This window comes from Pteropus vampyrus, unplaced genomic scaffold, assembly GCF_000151845.1.
Source record: "Pteropus vampyrus isolate Shadow unplaced genomic scaffold, Pvam_2.0 Scaffold20, whole genome shotgun sequence".
Taxonomy (NCBI): Eukaryota; Metazoa; Chordata; class Mammalia; order Chiroptera; family Pteropodidae; genus Pteropus; species Pteropus vampyrus.
In genome coordinates, this window is record NW_011888801.1 from 15,447,412 (window position 1) to 15,468,075 (window position 20,664).

Below are 20,664 nucleotides of genomic sequence, written 5' to 3' on the forward strand. Positions count from 1 at the left end.
AAGTCAAGTAAAGTTAGTTATTTTCAGTATCCTTCCTTTTGCAGATGAAAGTATAAATCTTTGTGATTTTTTAGGACCTCCCCAGGAAATCTCAATGACAGTTCTAGCGGCAAGAGATATCCTGAAATTTTAATTTTATTTTGCAGTTTGTGAAGGCAAAAATCAAAAGTTGTCAGGAGATTTGAACACTTATTATAGAAATTGGATCAAGGGTACCAGAGAAACAATATTTGACTATTGATTTTTAAGTGACAAATAAACATTTGAAAATAAACATAGAAGTTAACATGATTGTAAAGAATTTAGCTTTTTTCGTAAATGAGAAAAATTTATTTTCTAAATAAGGACATAATAAAATCAACATAAAAAGCGTGGAAAATTAATAAAGCACAAAATCTTTGTTACCTAGGGAAATGCAGAGAAAGTAAGAATAACTTTATGACCTCTTAGCACAGACCAATAATCAAGAGATTTTGTAATTTTAACAGAGAAAACCATATTCTAATTTTACTTCAGTATAATATTTGGTAATAAAGGAACTACAAACTCTTTTATAAAACCTTACTAATTAATCCATCAAAACTGAATGAGCTTTGCCAAGGCAAATGAAATTCCTTTCCTTAAATTGTCTACAACTTTGTTATTTTGTCCTTTACAGGCCTCTTTCTCGTTCTGGTTTAACTAGCCCTTTTATTACAAGACAAAACAATTTTTTCCCCTTTAATAACAAAACTCATCTCATTACTGGTACACAAAAAGTTGTACCTTTCGTTTACCATTGCTTCTAGTAGTCTCATTCACATACGTCAGTAATAAAGTAACTTCTGTTACACAGAGAGAGGACTAGAGAGTAGATGATTGTGAGCTATCTGTCACACACCACTGTTTTAGCAGACTAGTAGGCCTAACACAACTTTTTATAGCTACAGCTACCCTTATACAAGTCTTATAGTGGCACAAAAAGAGCATGTTCAGTAGATTAACAGATCCAAAGACACAGCCTCTTTGTAGCATATAGAAATAAAAAACAAAAGTATATACATTTAAAATTATGCTTACTAATAAATGTTTTAGTATCCTCTTAGAAATGATCTAGTCATCCAGTAAATATCCATTAATTAATTTAAATCAATATAGTCCAAGTCTTTAAGTTATCTAAAAATCTGGAAAATTTATTTTCAAGCTGACATATTATAAGTCATATTTACTGTTGAAATACAAATTCATCGGAATAATGAATAGATTTGGTTAAACAAACTTACATTTTTTATAATCTTAAACATTAACTGGAAGTAATGATAGTTTAATCAGAAAATTTAGGAAAGATATACCGAAACAGAATAAAAATCTGTGCTTTTATTATACTTAACACTGATAAATCAGAGAAGACATAGCTATTTTTATTAAATCATAAATAATAAACCAGTTACATTTGTGAAAGATTTACCTAAATTATGTTAATCTAATTTCTTAAAACATTTCTGAATTGGTTTCTCTAGGGATATTTTAAAAATCTAGCACACTGAAAGTGTTAGAACTTCATCTTCTCTTTTTTCTAGGAATTTTAGGAATATTCTATTTGTATAGGTGATTATTTATCTCTGAGTCAATCAGAATAGACTCCTTTAAGAGATTTTATAATTAATAAATTTATCATTCAATTTATTAATACCATGCCAAGGTAAAAGATGATTACATCCTGACACACTGAAAAGTAAAGACCTTTCTGAATTACAGACACATAAGCATACAGACACATAAGCATGCAGACACATAGGCATGCAGACACAATTAGAGTTTGTAACTTCAATTCTAAAATTTCAGCTATAGGTCAAGAGTAAAACAGAATTACAAAACTAATCAGTCCATATCAAAGAGTTATTTTCTTCCCATTGAGTATGAGTTCTTAATTGATTTGAGCATAGAACAAATAGACAAACAGAAAAGATGTAACAAATCAAATTATCTGTAGTCTCTCACCCATTAACCCATTTTCTGTAAATCCAGAGTTTGTAAATATGGTGAGACCAAACAAACAAATTCCCGGTAGAGAATTTTGTATTGGAGGAAAACAAACCCAAACAAATTTAGTGGAGAGCACAATTCTCCTTCCAAGCAGATGCCAAGTTTCCCAGCCAGGAGATTTAAATAGGGTAGAACCATGTATTTTGAATAGGTTAGCTCTAAGAGATGGCTCTAATAGACCTAAAGCAGTTAATGTTATCCTGTCCTTCAACCAATCACTGTGGTTAAGAATAGGGGGGCAGAATGTTGCTAGGAAACAGAAGTTCCCTGGCTCAGACAGTGGCTAAACAAGATGTTTGGCATTAGTTACCAGCCTATAGCATTGATGAAAAACAAACAAATGGATAGCAACTTAACTGTAACAGAATTTGGCACTAGGAACTAGGGAGTTGCAGTAACAAATCCTAATGTGTAGAATTGACCAAATGGATATGAGTGGTGATAGGCAGTCACTTGTCACAGTGATTGTTTTAGGCCAGTCAGAACTAATTCCTAGAACTGGAAAAGGGGTCCAATCCTACTGAAGGGCAAGCCTGGGAAATTCGGGTTGTTTCCCCGCCCCCCACCACAAGGAAAGGAGAGAAAGCATATTGGAGAGTTTGATATATGAAATGTGAGACTGAGCTATGGAGGGAACCATCTAGGCCAGTCTCAGGCCCTGGGCTGTCAGGTTGGCAGTCTGTGTTAAGCAAGCCATTGTGAGGTGGTTGAGGGGCTATCTGCTGTTGTACCTTTGTGTTGGCTGATATGCCAACCAAAACTAGCATTAGAGGACTTGTTAGGAAAACTTCAGGATATTAGATTATATTGTGTACAGCTTGCAGTCTACAATTAGAGCCTATGAAAAAACATTAATACTGAAACTTTCCTGTCTGAATAGGAGAGAGGGAAAATGTGGCTTTCCTAAGAAAAATCCTATTTTCTGTAATTCAGGGATCCAGGGTTTTGCAGAGCTGGAATAACCAAATTATCTGCTCCAAAGCAAAATTAATTTGTGCAAAGGCACGGAGGCCAAGAGATGTAGCAGATGATTGTGGCACTGTAAAAGCTTAGCCACCTTCCTCTCCACCCCTGAATTTCCCAGAGACCTCTGGGGTTAGGTCCCCAACTGCCTGACAGAGAGCAGTCATTCTCATTGTGGACTTGACCTAACATCCAGACTGAGTTTGTGAGGCCGTTTTTGATGCTTCTTGCCTGGGGCTGGGAACAATTAAATTGGGGCTATATGTAAAAGCCTAGTTGTTGATGCTTCTTGTCTGGGGCTGGGAACAGTTAAATTGAGGCTATATGTAAAGCCTAGTTTTTGATGCTTCTTGCCTGGGGCTAGGGATAGTTAAATTGGGGCTATATGTAAAGAGCCTAGTAAATTGATGCCAAGAGACAGAAGTTGCCAGACTTAAAGATCAGGCTGTCTGCTAATCCAAGGAATTGACCAGAAGCAAATAAACCTACTAATTGATGGAGACCCACAGCTAACATAAGACAAATACATCTAGTTGAAAGCAAGTATTAGGACTTCCTAATATTCCCCTTTTGTAAAAAATTCCAAATAAATATTAAACTTGGTTTTTCTTGTACTCTCCCAAGTAGAGCTCTTTGAGCTAAGTGGAATAAGTCCTATTCCACACTCAGAAATCTCTTTTCCACTATTCTACAGTTCATTGGATGAAGCTGCATGGTCAGCTATGAAGATGTGGAATTTTTTTTTATTCAGTGGGATTTGAGCGAATCCCAAGAAGGTATATCTAGTGCTGTGAGCTTTCTGAGAAGGGTCCTCACGCACCAGTTTTCAGAGTATAAAAGGAGAACAATCAGATCACTAAAATAATTTTTCGTTTAACTTTTAATTAGTCTGTTTTCAGTAGTGAAATATCCTTTTGTTACCGGAGAGTGGGGTCCTCTCCTGGCGCGTTGTCCAGGTTCTTGATTTCTTGAACAAAGAATTGAGCAAGACACCGAAATACAGTAGAAAAGAAAAGTTTTATTAGAAAGGAAAGCACACTTTCAGATGTGGAAGTGGTCCTGAGCAAGAGAAGCGTGGCTCAAAAAGGCCTGGTAACAAAGACTTCAGGGTTTTTATCCCTTTTTTGCTATGGGTGGTTACTTTTCTTAGAGGAGTGGGCTTCCTTGATTGAAAGGACTCATTGATTCATCATTATGCTTTCTGTGCATGTTTGTTCCCAGAATTCAGTCTGTTATAATGATATTAATGAACTTCCAGGCATATGCATCATATTATAATGATGGTATAATTAGACTCAGGTGAGTTGAAAGTCGTTGGGGGTCTTCATTGCACAGGTGCAAGTGACTGGCTTAAACTGGTACCTAAATCTCTGCGTACTGGTTTCTTCGTGTGAGTAAAAAATTCCTTTCTGGCTTGCTTAATTGTGGGCACATTAGGGCAGACCCCTTCTAAGATAGGATGATCTCAGTGTCTTTGCAGGCAGACCCAAAACCCCCTAAAGAACTTTCCTGCCTCTTTTCTAAGATCCATGAACCCTCTTATTATTAGGATGGATGTGGAGGGGACAGGAGGTCTCATCTTCTGTATCTGCTTTCTGCTGAGAATGGCCATAGTCCCTGCCTACAGGGGTTTCGTGGAGCTCTTTCCCTTTCTGCCTCAGTCAGGGTGGGGTCTTGGGTTTCCTGCTGAAGTGCCACCTCAGTCCCTAGACTAGAAAAAGATACAAACTCGTTATTTAAATCATACATCTATTAATTTCTATTATTGATTTGCCTTTTAAGTGAGTAAAGGGAAACGGACTTGGTTAATACATTTATTAAAAGAGTAAAAAGAAAGACCTTTGGATTAAAGTCCACTCCCACCCCCCAGACTCTAAGGGCCCTGCCTGGCTTAACAAGATTTTTGCTTAACAATGGGCTGATGACCCTTATCAATAGCCAGAGGATCTGAGTCTCCTGGGCAATTATCAGGATTTGAGGGAGAGGGACTTTTTTCCCCACAAAGAAAGGAGGGAAGAAAACTTAACTAGGTTTACTAAAAAGATTAACTCTGCAAGAGATGTCCTATTTCATTTCCTGCTAAAAGATTAAGAATTTTACAAGTGATGTCCTATCTCATTTTTATGACATGATAATGCTTAATTTTTAATGTCTTAATTTGGCAGAGTAAAAGTTAGCATTCTTATGTTCATTCCCAAATGTTTTTTGAAATTTGATTGGTCCATGAAATCCAAAAGTCTAGGAGTCACTGATTAAGGAACTATGGTAATAGTAGAGCCCTTTAAAATTTTAAACACCCTAGCAGTCTGCACTACCAAATACAGGGATCTGTTCTTCAGCATCCATGACAGACATTTGTCTACCTCTGCTTGGATATATGGTTATGAAAAGCTATCACCTGAATAGGCAGTCTTTTTCATTTCTTTCTTTTCTTAACATTATTATTCTTTCTTTTTTTGATGCACTTTCTAGAAAAACCCTTTGCATTTCAAATTACAGGCTGTGCTCCATTTTTCTTATCATGTGTAGTATGATAAATATTTAGTCTTTTGTCATCTGTTCTTGGCATAGAGCTTCTAAAATTCTTAGAATTTCCTGAGCACTAGGAGTGTCTTTTTTTATTCAAAATGAGCCCCTTTCACCAAATCGAGTCTCTGCTAAAGAGGTGACTTATGGTGGGCCCCAAGAAAGCTTCAGGATGGGGTCTGGTCACCAGAAAACCAACCACATGAATAGAAGGTTGAGACTTTCAGCCCTATTCCCCCACCTCCAGGGAGTGAGGAGGGGCTGGGGATTGAATTCAGTCACCAGTGGCCAATGAATTATTAATCATGCCTACAGAATGAAACCTTGATTAAAAACTTCTATGCAACATGGTTTGAGGAACTTCTGAATTGGTGAACATATCCACGTTCCAGGAGGGCGGTGCACTTCAACTCCGCAGAGACAAAAGCTCTAGCACTAAGGATGTAAGTGCATGTACCCATTAACATTCACTCAGTCTCCCCTTCCTTCAGCCTTTGGCATCTGCTAATCTACTTTTTAACTCTATAGTTTTATCTATTCTGAACATTTTATATAAATGAACCATATAATATGTGACCTTCTGTATCTGTGTTCTTTTACTTAGAATGTTTTCAAAGTTTATCCGTGTTTCAGAATGTATCAATAGTTCATTACGTTTTTGTGACTGAATAATGTATAGATATAGTACATTTTATTTATTGATTTATTCATTGATCAACTTTTGGGGTGGTTTCCATGTTTGGGGTATTTTGACTTTGCAGGGTGTATCTTTTTTCACTGTCTTATTTTTAATATACCTGTATCATTGAATTGAATTTCCCGTAGATAGCATATAATTGGGTTATTTTTTTAAAATCAGTTCTACACATCCATATTTTTTATTTGCTGTGTTTATAACATGTACACATAATACAATTCTTGCCACATTTATTTTGGTTTTCACTATATATATCTATTTTTTTAGGTATTACGGAATACATACAATATTTTACTACTTCATTTGGAATGTGGAAACTTTACCACCTTCCTCCTTTATGTTGTAGTTATCTTACATATTACATCTACAAACTGAAAATTTCTCACAGTGTTGTTTTTTTTTTTTTTTGCTTTCAACTATCAAACATGCTTTAAAGAGGTCAAGACAAGAATAATAGTTGTTTTTACCCAATTACTTTAGCCTTTCTGTTGCTCTTCCTTTATTGCTGATATTCCATATTTTCTTCTGATATTATTTATCTTCTATATGAAGAAATTCCCTTAAGCTAGTGGTCCCCAACCCTTTTTGGCACCAGGGACCAGTGCTCCTATGAGAATCTAATGCCTGATGATCTGAGGTGGAGCTGAGGCTGTGATGCTAGCTCTGGGGAACAGCTGCAAATACAGATGAAGCTTTGCTCAGCCGGTGGCTCACCTCCTCCTGTGCAGCCTGGTTCCTAACGGTCCTGGACCAGTACAGGTCTATGGGCTGGGGGGTTGGGTACCCCTGCCTTAAGCAATTATCTTAGAGTAGATCTCCGTGTTGTTAATCCTCTTATATTTCATTGTCATTGTCTTCATTTCCTTTTTCATTCCTGAAGGATGTTTTCACCACTTATCCAGTTCTGTGGATATGGTTTTTTTTTCTGTCAGTATTTGAAAAATGTCATGTTACTTCGTACTGGCTTCCGTAATTCCAGATGAGCAATCCAGTCATTTGAATCATTGTTCCCCTAGGTAATGCTTTTTTCTCTGAGGGCTTTCAAGATTTCTTCTTTGTCTTTAGTTTTTAGCAATTTGATTAAGATGTATTTGGGCATGGATTTCTTTTAGTTTATCTTATTTGGAGTTCGCTCAACTTCTTTAGTTTGTAGGCTATGTCTTTCTCTAAACTTAGGAAATTCTAGCAAGTATTTTTTAAAGTATTTTTTAGCACTGTACTCTTTTTACTTTTACTTTTTGGATTCCAGTGGCATGATTGTTATACCATTTGTTTTTGCTTCACAGGTCCCTGAGATTCTGGCCATATTTTTAAAATATCTTTTTTTCTCTCTGTTGTTCAGGTTGTATAGTTTTTATTTTTCTATCAAGCCCTTGATTCCGTCCGTCATCTTCTGCTATTGAGTCATTTTCTATTTTGTTGTAAGAGTGTTGTGATTACTCTAGTATTTCTATAATAGCTACTTAAAGTCTTTGCCAGATAATTTCAACATCTCTATCATCTTATTATTAGTGTCATCTTGTTTCAGGTGTCTCTTCCTTTATTTATTAACATGTTTGTATTGATATATTTAAAGTATTTTTCTTGTAGGCAGCAGGTAGTTATATCTTGCTTTTATGTCCAATCTGAAGACCTTTGCCTTTTGATTAGGGTCTTTAAATTGCATACATACACATACATTCACATGTATGTATACAGTAGTTAAATTTTTACATTGTAAGATAATTGTACATTCATATTAAATTGGTTCTGGTACCAATTCCAATATAGATGTGGGGGGATTTCCCACACAGTACTGAGCAATTATCAGAACACCAGCGAGTGTCTGAGAATTCAACTCAATTCTGACAGTCACATTCCATGAGTAACAGGTTCAGTCCTTCATCACTGCCTCCCACCCCTTCAGGCACTAGTTGCAAGCCTTGTCTATTATCTGTATTTCTCACCAACTGGCTATAAATCAGAGGTTCCCCCACCCCTCTCGGGTTTGATGAATTTACTAGAGCAGCTCACAAAACTCAGAGAAACATTGTACTTACTAGATCACAAGTAAAAGGATATAACTCAGGAATAGTGGATGGAGGAGCTACATAGGGCAAGATGTGGGAGAGGGTACACAGCTTTAGTATCCTCTCAGATGTGCTGCTTTCCCCATATCACCACATGTTCACCAACTCAGAAGCTTTCCAAACTCTACTTTTGGGATTTTATATAGGGTTTTCATTTAATAGGCATGATTGAGTAAATCCATTGGCATTGACTATTGATTCACCCTTCTCTGGAGGTCAGAAGGGGACTGAAAGTTCCAACCCTCTAATCACAAGGTTGACTTCATTGGCAATCAGCTCCCAACCTTATAGGCGCTTTCTAAAAGTCACTTCATTAACATAACAAAAGATACCTTTATTACTCTCAACAGTAAATTCCAAGGGTTTTGGGAGCTGTGAGCTAGGAACTGGACAAAGTCCAAATATATGAGAAGTATATTTTGGTCATTTGCATGGTCATTTCTTTGGTCATTTCTTATAAATCACAGTGTCACACATAAATAGTGGTAGAAAATGACAGATCTCATGTATCCTTACCTACTATCACCCAGTAATAACATCTTACAGAGCTATAGTGAAATATCACAACCAGGATATTGACATTGATGTAGTCAAGACAGAACATTTCCATCACCTCAAGGATCCCTCAGTAGCCCTTATATAGACACAACCCTTCCCTCCTGTCCTTCTTCTCTCCTTAAGCACTGACAACCAGTAATCTAATTTTCTATAATTTTGTCAATTAAAGAATGTTATATAAATGTAATGATACAATTTGTAACTTTTTGGAATTAGACTTTTTACTAATTCTCTTGAGATTTCCTTTTTACTTTGAATAGTATTCCATGGAATGGATGGATGTACCACAGTATTTAGTCACATGTTGAAGGACATTTATTTGAAAGCTTCTGTAAACATCCATGCACAGATTTTTGTGTGAACATATGTTTTCATCTCTCTGGCATAAATGCCCAGAAGAGCAATAGCTATTTTTATATCGTAGTTGCATTTTTAATTTTTAAATAAACTCTCAGTGTATTTTCCAGAGTAAATAACATTTTACATTCCTGCAAGCAACATATGCGTGATTCAGTTTTTCTGCATTCTCTACCAGAATTTGGTGATGTCACTTTTATTTTAGCCATTCTGACAGGTATGTAGTGATATCCCATTATAGTTTAATTTACATTTCCCTAATGGCTAATGATGTTGAACATCGTTACATATGTTTATTTGCCATTTGAATATCTTCTTCATTCAAATGTCTTTTCGTGTCCTTTGCCCATTTTCTAATTGAATTGATATTTTGCTGTTGAGATTTCAGAATTTTTATATATTCTAGATACTAGCCCTTAGTTTGGTATGCAGTTTCCAGATGTTTTCTCGCAGTTTTTAGCTTTTATTTTCATTCTCTTAATAGGATCTTTCATGGAGCAGAAGTTTTAAAATTTTAACTTATCAGTTTTTCCTTTTATGGATTGATCATGTTTTTGATGTCAAGTATAAGAACTCTTTAACCCTAAATCCTAAAGATTTTCTCCTGTTTTTTTTTTTTTTGTTGTTGTTGTTGTTGTTGTTGTTTTGCTAAAAGTGTTGCAGTTTTATGTTGTACAATTAAGTCTATGAGTTACTTTAAGTTAATTTTAAATAAAATTTGAGATTCAAGTTGGAGTCCATTTTTTTTTGTTTATTGTCCAATTGTTCCAGCATCATTCAGTGAAAACTCTATCTCTAAAATCAGTTGGACATATTATTTGGATCTATTTGAAAATTCTCTATCCTGTTCCATTGATCTGTGTGTCTGTTTCTCTACCAATACCACCCAGTCTTGATTACTGTGGCTATATAATAGGTCTTGAAATTACGTAGATTTATTCTTCCCACTTCAGTCCTATATCTACAAAAATATCTTGTTGGGATTTTTATAGGAATTACATTAAAAACAATCACTTTGGGGAAGAGTCAGTAGCTTTCCTATGTCGAGTCTTTTAATCCATGAACACAATATGTCTTTTTATTTAGATCTTTGATTTATTAGTATTTTGCAGTTTTAGTGTTGAAGTCCTGTTTTGTTAGATTTACACCTAAATAGTTTTTTAGAATGACTTGTAAATAGCAACCTTCATGTTCTTTTGTTCATTGCTGTATATTGAAATGCAATGAATTTTTCTATGTCTAATATTTAGGACTTTGCTGAACTTATTTATTCTAGGAAGTTGTTGATTCTTTGAGATCTTCTACATGGACAACCATGTCATTTATAAATAAACATCATTTTATTTCTTCCATTCTGATATGTATTACTTTTATTTCCTTTATTTTCCTTATTGCACTAGCTAAAACTTTCAGCACTGTGACAAATATGAATGGTGGAAAACATTGAGCAAACTAAGAATACAACAACATGACACTGTTCTTTTTTGTCAGCCTGGGCGATGGGAAAGAGCAGACAAAGAGACCATTAGGGGCAAGTCCTCTCCTTCCAGGAGGACACAGACCACTTGCCCATCTTGAGATAAAAGGGTGGCCAGGAGAGGGGTTGCCCCTGGCCTGCGATACCAAACAGTTTCTCCAAGAGTAGCAGGCCAGGGGGTCTCCATCGGCATTACAGTATAGAGAGGAATGGGCCAGAGGCTAAGGTCAAAACTCCCCATTAACAGGGAACCTTCAGCAGTCATTGGGAGTGACACTCTGAAAGGCATGGGCCAAACACAAATCGAGAGTTCTTCCTGCAACCCATTGTGTAAGCCGTGCCCCCAGGGCTCAACCAGGGCTACCCATGGCTCTTGTGTTACCTGTATAGTTCAGGGCCACAACCAGGTGGCCTGTTTACCTCCTGCCAAAGGTTCTGGGGACAGAAACAGCAAAGCTCCCTGGTAGGCCCGGGGCAAGAGCTGTTTAGCAGCAGTGCCCGGGCATACCTTCATAGCCCGAGGCGAGCCAGCTACAACCCTTTCAAAGAGGGGACAACCCTGTTTGCCCGGGTTGCTCATTCAGAAGGTGTATAGCCTGTGGGAGTTTAGTGTACCAACAGCACCAGCATGGGCCCAAGGTGCACAGTTTGTCTTTCAGCAAGCCATTGAATCATTCTACCATTCCAGCTGCCTGTGGATGATAAGAGACATGTAACTACCACCTCACGTCATTGGTGGAGGCCCAGGCTTGCATTTCTTGCCCTGTAAAAGGAGTGCCTCTGTCACTGGTGATTAATAAGGGCTGGCCATAGGTATCTGCGAGGTGTTCCAGTGCAGTCACAGTATGGAGTTGATCAGTAGTTGCCACCAGCCATGCAAACTCTAGACCGGTGGCTGTGTCCACACTTGTGAACATATAGCAGTGTCCCCGGTCTGTGGGCAAAGGCCCTGTATAGTCCACTTGCCATTCCTGGAGTGGCTTAGCCCAGTGGGGTACCATCTGTGGAGTACTCTTTACCCGTCATCTCTCCTGGTGCTGCTCAGCACACCAAGGACATTGTGCCATGGCAGCTTGGGCTTGTGCCCGGGTCAAAAATAGCTCCCATCGCTTCGCTACCTGTTCCATGGTATGGGCCCCTACTTGCCCTGTTTTCGGTGGAGCCAGGGGCCAATGTCCACCAGCATTGGTGGTACATGGGCGCAGTGGACTTATGCCAGTGCATTGGCTGCATTATTGCCTGAGGCTTGTTATGGCTGATGGCCAGGGACATGGTATATGATAGCCCCCTGTTGAAGGCCTCACTTCCAGAGGTCTTCTCACAACCCCTGGCCTCATAAGGGGAGGTGGCCCATCATCTACTCTTGGGCAGCCCACCAAGGCAGCCACAGAGTGAGACCTCAATACCCAGCCCAACTGTCTGTGCAGATGTGCACTGGGCCAGTGTCATTCATGAGGACCAATCACACAGTGCAGAGCTCAGCCCATTGGCTGGGTTGCCCAGCACCAGTTTCATATGTCAGAGGCTGCCCATGGCACAAACTGTCTATGTACCAGGCATCCTTAAGGACGGGAGCCTGACCCTCTACAGCAGGCTCCGCCAGGAGCTCTGCTTGAAACTGCATTGGTCCCAATAGGGAGTGCAGCTGCTCTGACAGGGGTTTCACAGAGAACTGCACCAGCTGCTTCAGGTACGCCCCCCACTTGGTCAGTATAGGGGTCTGTGCAATTCCTATATGGGGAGTTTTCACCCAGGACCCTAGCTACCCCTCCTCACGAGGTGCGTGGACTGCATGGTTACGGAATTAGGACCAATGATGGCCTTACTGGTCAGAAGGGGTATGTATATGGCAGCCAGTAGCTTCTGAATCAGAGACTACCGCACTTCTGCACCTTTCCATACCTGGGACCAGAAGCCTATTGGCACCTTCCTGGAAACTTGCTTCTGCCACAAGCCCCACCCAAATTCTGCATCATCTTGCACTGTGAGCAGAAATGGGAGGACTGGATCTACTATGCATAGAGTTTGGGCTTGTGCTATAGCATGTTTCGTAGCCTTAAAGGCATCTTCTATCTTAGGGGTCCAATCCCACTGGGCACACCGTCGCACTAGACGGTGCAGGGGTCGCATCAAGGAGGCCAAATGGAGAATGAACACTCTCCAAAATCCCAGCAGTCCCAAATAGGTTTGGAGCTGCTTCACAATTTTGGGTTGGGGATATGCCTGTATCTTATCAATAACTGCCTCTGGCATTACTTTCATCTTACCCAACCAGACAACTCCCAAGAACTCAGGTCCTTGGACCTTGTCCTTGTTGACGACCCAACCCCAGTTAGTGAGAGCTTCTCGCAGGCTGGTTGCTGCTGCTTCTAGTTCTGTAAGAGAATCAGAGGTTAACATTATGTCATCAGTGTAATGATACAGATACACTGCTGGTGGTTGTTTCCAAGTGGCTAAATCTTGAGCCACGAGACCATGACACAGGGTAGGGCTGTGCAGATAGCCTTGAAGAAGGATGAGGAATGTCCACTGTTGTCCTTCCCAGGTGAAGGTGAATTGTTCTTGGTTTTCTGGGGCCATGGCAATAGAGAAGAAGGCATTCGCTAAATCCACCACATAATGGTATTGTCCAGGTTCATGTGACAAACGGTCTATAATGTCTGTGACGTTCGGTATGGCAACATGTAGGGGTGGTGTCATTTTCATCTGATAGTCAACCGTCATGCGCCAGGAGCCATCAGGCTTCCGCACTGGTCACACAGGGGAGTTGTACGGGCTCTGTGTAGGACTAATGATACCAGCTTCTTCTAGCTTCAAAATGGTGTGACCTATTTCATCATGGCCACCAGACAGGCGATATTGTTTTGTGTTCACTACCCAGATAGCTTGGGGCAACACCAACAGGCATGGTGTGGATGTCCCCAAATAATAGTCTTCACCACCCAGATGCGAAGGCGGAATTCACCAACAGTGGTATTCACAGTCAGACCCCGTAGGACATCAGTCCCCAAAATGTACTCTGGTAGGGCGATACGTACACCTGGAATGTCCAAGGTGGCAATCTTCCGATACCCAGTGTCACATGGACCTGCCTCATGTGAATGGTTCGACCCCCATAGCCTTCTATGGTTGCAGTGGTTCAGAAAACTTGTCTAGATTCCCGTAGAGTAGAGTGCAGTTAGCATCCATGTCCATGAGGGCCAATACCCTTTGTACATTGTGGATGGGCCAATGTATAGTCAGTTCCACATGTGGCCTCAGGTCAACCAGCTCTCTCACCAACCAGGCAACCCAACTGGATCCCTAATTGGGGAGGTAATCAGCCAGCAGTAGTACCTCATGGGCTGCAGCTTTCCCGGGAATAGGGGTGAATTGCTAGTCAGGGTGCATCTGATTCCACAGTGCCAGCAGCACTTCATTAGGTTGCTGCTCAATCTTTTCTGGGACCATCCCTACCGTGAGGTGATCAAACTACATCTGTTTATGGCTCACCTTCATGGCCAGATGGGTTGGGAGTTCTTCCACTCCCCCGCCTTTCGGCCATGCCTCCTGCCACACACTGGCCAGTTTAGGAGCGTGGTGGGTGGTATGGCACGAACTTGGGTGGTATGCTCCTTATGTTTCACTTCCATACCCCCCAACCTAGCCATGGTGGGTGTCACCTCGTGGATCCGTCTGTCCACATAAGGGGCCAGCAGTGCCGCCATGTGCCAAAAGTACCAGCTGGGCCAGAAGTTAAAATCAAGTGCTTTATACAGGTTGTAAATACCTCTTCATCGGGACTATCATACTGGGCGTGAAATATCATTTGCCACATGCCCATTTCCCGAATTATCTGGATCAGGTCTAAATACGTAGTCCATTTGCTCACTGTCTCTGGCAGCTCCCCAGTGTCAGCCCACACTATCCGTGCAGCAGACATGAGTGGACATGAGATCAGGGAACGATTACCCACGTCTCGTGCCATACATGCCACATTCTGGAGGTGCTTTTGGAGGGATGGTATTACTGTTATGGAGGCCAGCTGAGTCATCTCTTCTGGAGATAATTCAGTTTCTTCAGCCCATCATCCCATAGCCACACCAGCCACCCCGGAACCATCAACCCTGCTTTCTGCCATACCTGCTTTGTCAGGTCCCGGAGTTCCGTGGGGGTGTAGTGGATCATGGTGGTATGCTTTTTAGCCTGGGGGGGCACCACTGGCTTGTCCCCCCGGGGCCAACGACCGTTCCTCATCAACCTGCTGCTGTATCACTATCCACACCTACTGCAGTGTTGCTGGTGGGCTCCCAGACTGGGACGATGGCAACAACCCGTCAGGGCCCCACAGTATGCATTCTGTTGCTGACAGCCATTGTTCCAGTGCTTCTTCCTGGCGATGCAGTTGTTGCACCCACTGGGCCTGGTCCTGAACCTCCAGGTTGGCCTGCCGCAGCACAGCCAGAAACATCCAGGCCACCTGACCAGCTGCCTCCCAGTGAGTGGTCAGGACATTTGACTCAAGTATCTCCAAGGCTTTCGGACGTCCTCTGGACACAGCTTCACTCTATCCCAATCCTCCGGAGGCGCCTACGTAGCAAGATACATGGCCACGGGATACCACTGGGAAGCGAGGGGCCACATGTCCTCCACTTAGGTATCCTCCACCTGGGGACCATCCAGCGCACTGGGGGCGGGGTGGGGGAGGGGGTCATACCTCATCCTGCCAGCTACGCTAAGTGTCAGTGCCGAGCTGATTGAGAAGGGAAGGTTTTGGTGGTGAGACACCCGGTTGAAAAAAACACAGGAGGAGCTGACAGGAGAATGAAACTGTAAGACAAGCCTTTATTGTGGGGCGTGCTTCCACGTTGGGGGACCACATAGGCTTATATGTGTCAGAGAACAATAGTGGCATTCTGCCACATATGCGTAGTACAGCAAGCTGAATCATTCTTACATAAACTGGGTGCAGGTGCACTACGGCGTTTAATATAACATGCCGGATCTGGGGTCATATCCTTGGCTGCGAGCGTGGATCACAGCCAGACCTGGAACTAGCCTGGGCCCACAAAAATGAAACTGGGAGGCTACTGTAAAGCCAAATTTTCTTCACTTACTTCAATCAAAACATATCAAAGGAGATTGAATGAAAAGCAGTTATGAGAATATAGCTGCCACTATAGCAAGATTTAAAAAACAAGATTTTGAAATATCAATAGATTGAGACATCTGTAACATAAGATTTACAAAAATGTCAAACCATGCTACACTGCTCACTTATAGTTTTTGTTTGAAAAAAGTTATTTTTTATAGAAATGTTATTTATATTAACTGGATTTATTATTGTTAATTCTAAATGAATTAAGAGATTCATACTTTTAAAATAATTTGTTTAACTTCTAATATGGTACAAATTAATAGATATAATCCATATAAACAAAAGGTTTTGGGAAGCCACAATTTTTTTACATTGTAAAAGAGTCCTGAGACCAAAAGTTTGAGACTTCTTGTATATACTTCTCTTCTCCTGGTACCAAGTTGACTGCTGTACCTGATGGCATCTATATTCCAGGGTGAATGAGGAAAGGAGGAATGCTGGAGAAAGGAGCAATGGCCGTATCATGAAAGCAGATGTTTTTCCAGAAAACCTCAAAGTTAATTTTTTTTACAGAGAACTTTCTTACATTTTTACCTTTAACTGCAAAATGATGTGAAAAAGTGTGAACTTTGAGTTGAGTCCGTTGGTACTCAGAACAAAGTTGGGGTTCTCTTGGTAAGGTTGGGTATGAGGTAGATAGTTAGCAATGTCTGTCACACATAGGTTTTTTGTTTGTTGGTTTTTAATGACTGGTCCTGGTCAGAGTTTCAGGAAAACTCCTCCATGAAGTTCTTTTGTTGACCTCTTTACATAGAATCCCCCAAACTTGCTTAGACATCTCACCTCATTGTGATATTGTTAATTCTTGGCTTCTCCTTTCCAGGACTTGTTTGGCCTCTGCGGGCTCTGTGTCTCAGTTGTACCCCCAAGATACATTTTGTTGGAGCCACACATAGACTTGCAAAACATTGGCAGGACTGATTAAATTGTGAAATGTCCCTTGCCCTTCAGTAGATTTCTTTTTATCTTTGTGATTTGGTAACATCTTATATTAACAAAACTTTTCTCACACCCTTAGACTTAGTCTTTCCCACTCTATCAGTTTCCCAATTGTGAGCTCACTGCCATCTTTTACACAGAAATTTGCTTTTACAATAGTCATGATTTGCTTTTTAAAAAATAAATCATGTTCATTTATACCTTAGTTTTAAAAGTGAATCATAGCCTTTATGGATTATTCTGACATAGGGTTTGGAATGAAACTTGCATCTGAAAGTGTGGTCTGGGAACCAACAACATGGGAGTCACCTGGGAGCTTATGGGAAATGCAGAATCTCAATCCACCTCAGACCTAACAAATCACAATCTGCATTTTAACAAGATCCCTAATTGATTCAAGTGTACAGAATTTCAGAAGCACTGTTCTAAGGGAGAAAATAAATGAGAAGAGGTCATGGAGCTGTGTTCTGAGGAACTCTCATGTTCAATATAGTAAAAAAAAGCCCACCAAAGTGACATGGAGATGAGAGCAAGCCAGGGAAGTGTGTAGTCTCACAGTGTGGCATATCCTGGTGCCTTCTCCAAAGAAGGAGGGTAACAGTTTTTGTGCCCAGCAGTAAGGTTTTCATCTCTTCCAGGGATACAAAATAGTGGAATGCATTAAGCAGTGACTGAGCATATTAACAATTGTATGAAAAAAATTTGCCTAGGTTTTTATCACTTGGTTATTGAAGCTTAGTTTGGCTTGAACTGGAATGGAATTCTTTTTCTCTTTGGTATGCCTAATTCTAGTTCTTGACATCGATGTTTGGTAAACTTTCCTTCTCATTCACAAATATGCCTGACTATAGGAAAGACTAGTGTCACCTACTCTTCCCTGATATAATTTATATATGTGCTTTTTTAAATGTAATTCTTCATCTTTTCCCTAGTTGTACATTCCTCATCAAACCACTATTTCAAAGCAATTCTGTGTGGTAACTTATTGGAATAGGCGTAAGAGCCAGATTTATTTTTGTTAATGTTCTGTGGCTAATACAGTTGTTTGCATATTGTAGTTGCATAGTAAATAAGTATAAAATGAATAATTGACTCAAATGAATCCTGAGATTTGCTTCCTGAAAAATAGGTCTGTTATGGTTCCGAACTTCTTATATGTTCAGTAAGTCCAAATAAACATAGCAATATTTAAGGGGGGAAAAAAAGTCTATTGGAACTGAATTGTTAATTTCCTATCAAGTGGTGGAGAAGCAGTCCTAAATATCAATAGGTTTCAGGCTTTAAAACATTTGTATCTTCTGGGGCTATTATTTGTTTGATTTTACTAATGTAAAATATTGTATTGTTCTAACAAGGAAAATAGAATAAAGGCTTACATCATTAAATTTATTTTTCAAGTTCATAATGTAAAGAGCAACTTTTAGTTTTCAGTCTGGATTTTTAATGTTATCTAGCTTAATTACTAGGTTTCCGCACACCCCAATATTCCCTCTCTATGGAATAATGAATGTCATAAAGCTCTAGGACATGAATTATTGCTTCTCTTAGTACCTCAGAACTTCTCTGTAGATTTCCAGATGGTGTTAAACTTGCCATTTCTTGTAACTCTGGTTATAATTGGTTTTCTATACATATAATTCAAGGTGTGTATATCTTTGTTTTAATTTAGTAGACTAAATCAAAATTTAGCAGTGAATTTTCAGTAGATGAGCTATTAAGCTGAGATTCACAGCAGTGCCCTATGTTTGTTCATCATACATTGTTGACTCATGAATGAAATGGAAATGGTTATATTTACCTGTTTTATAGACAGAGGGACTCTCCATTCCCAGGGAGTGAATGTGTGAATAAGATGTTTGAATGAAATTCCTAATTAAGTCTGGTCTTTTAGAAACAGTCTTTGGTAACATATTGCCAACACTCTGAGTATACTTTATAATTTTATTCTTTTCTTCTATGACTATTGAATTGACTAGCTTAAGACCAAGAAACATTCTATTGAGGCTAAACACTTAATTGCTTTGTCTATATTGTATTACTCTTAGGAGACCCGAACTTCCGTTTCCATTCAGATTTATAAAATAAGGAGAGAATATAATAAAAATATTCCAAAACAAAAAAACATACAAATACATTGCTATAAAGACAAAGAAGATAACATTGCCGAAACAAGTGCCAGCTGTCAGGCCACTGGGAAGATCTTGAAACTTTTCTTCATCATCATTTTGGCTTGTAGATGACTTTGTTCTTCCTTTGTCTTCACATTGTATTCTCTCTGTGTGTATCTGTGTCATAATTTCCTCTTCTTAAAAAGACACCATTCATATTGGATCAGGGTCCACCCTAATAACCTGACCTTATTTTAACATAATTACCTCTTTAAAGACCCTGTCTCCAAATATAGTTCCATTTTGAGTATTGGGGGTTAGGACTTCAATATACGAATTTGGAGAAGGGGGGATACAATTCAGTCCATATCAATTATGTCTCAGGAAGGTCACCTTAAAAGCAGAAAGAGAAGGTAGGAAGTTATTCAAGAGTTCCAAGTGAGAAATGAAGAGAACCAAAACTAAGAGTTTGACAATAGAAATGATGATGAGATTTGAGATCGAGAGACTTTAAGGAGGGAGAATTTGTTATAAGACTTTGTGACTGTGGAAGAGTGTTAAAGGGAGGAGGTTGGCACGAATCTCAGATTTCTCTAATTCAGGAGGAGAAAGTTAAGAGAATAGATGGGAGCTGTGAGATGTCCTTGTTGTATACCCAACACTTGGACAGCTAAATGACCTGTGTGGGTCAGCTGTCCTGCTTTTTTTCTTCCCCTTCCTTCAGGGGCTCCTCATAGTATGGATGACACAACATACAACTGAACATGCAGTTTCTTGCCTCTGAACCTGTCATGAGACAGGTTCTTAATGTGTCATAAGATAGTTATCTCCCTCTTATATTTACAGTTAATTCCAAATTCCTGTTCTTTTCTTGTTAAGTTTCTATTCTTTTATTCATCTTTGCCAAATTCTCCAGTATCTAATAGCTGACCCAGTACATAGTAGTATGTGTTCAGTAAATTCTAGTTGAGGGAATGATCAGTTACCTGTTCTTTGCATGTTTTAATCACTCATTTGGTTTTCTTGGTACTTAACACTTGTTTGGTTTTCTTGCAGAATGAGAAAACTTTGGGACATTCCATGAGTCATCCAAGTAGCATTTCTAAGGTAGAGTGCCACTGAAATATGTTATTTTCATAGCTTGGGGTTTTTGTATTCTTATACCTTGCATGCGTTTATACTCTTTTCTTTTAAAGACAAAGTTCTTGATATAGTTCTTTAATCTGCTCTGGAACCGTACATTGAAGTTTGTAGCAATTATATTTTTTTTAGTGTGGCAATTCTGAGTGTGTTGGGAGCAGAGACTAATAGGAGAAAACCCTATTTCTTCCAGTAGAAATCATTTACTTTCAGGGTAAAAGAAATCTCAGAGAGTCACCAGAGGATCTGTTACCTCAATTAGGAGTGCATTTGACTGATAGTAACAAAAATCCAACTCTGTAGTTTCACTGACAAGATGTCTGGAGGTAGATGGTCCAAGGCTGATGCAGTTGCTTATAGATGTCGCCAGGGACCCAGGCATTTTCTCTTCTCTCCGTGCCACCTTTTTAGCACACTGTCGTCTTCATGCGTAGCACTTCATGCTCTGAAGATCAGGAGCTGGGCTTCCAGGTACCATGGCTGTGGTCCTGGCGGGAATAAGAATGATGAATGGTAGAGAAGTCTGTCAGCTGAGAGTGACCTTTTAAATCTAGAAAGCAAAAGCTTTCCCAGAAGCTAAGCTGCCTGACTTCTGTTTACATCTCACTGGCCAGAACTGGATCACATAGCTACCTTGAGCTGGAAAGTGGCTGGGAAAAGGAGAGCTG

General features: G+C 39.7%; 1 protein-coding gene across 7 annotated transcripts in view; it reads left to right on the forward strand.

Moving 5' to 3' along the window:
- MARCH8 (membrane associated ring-CH-type finger 8) overlaps positions 1 to 20,664 on the forward strand; it is a 118,947-nt gene that overhangs the window by 68,185 nt on the left and 30,098 nt on the right. For all 7 annotated transcript variants that reach the window (XM_023527988.1, XM_011355439.2, XM_023527984.1 and 4 more), the window contains one exon: positions 19,913 to 19,963. In XM_023527988.1, the coding sequence (XP_023383756.1) occupies positions 19,913 to 19,963 (51 nt within the window). The remainder of the gene's footprint in view (positions 1 to 19,912; positions 19,964 to 20,664) is intronic.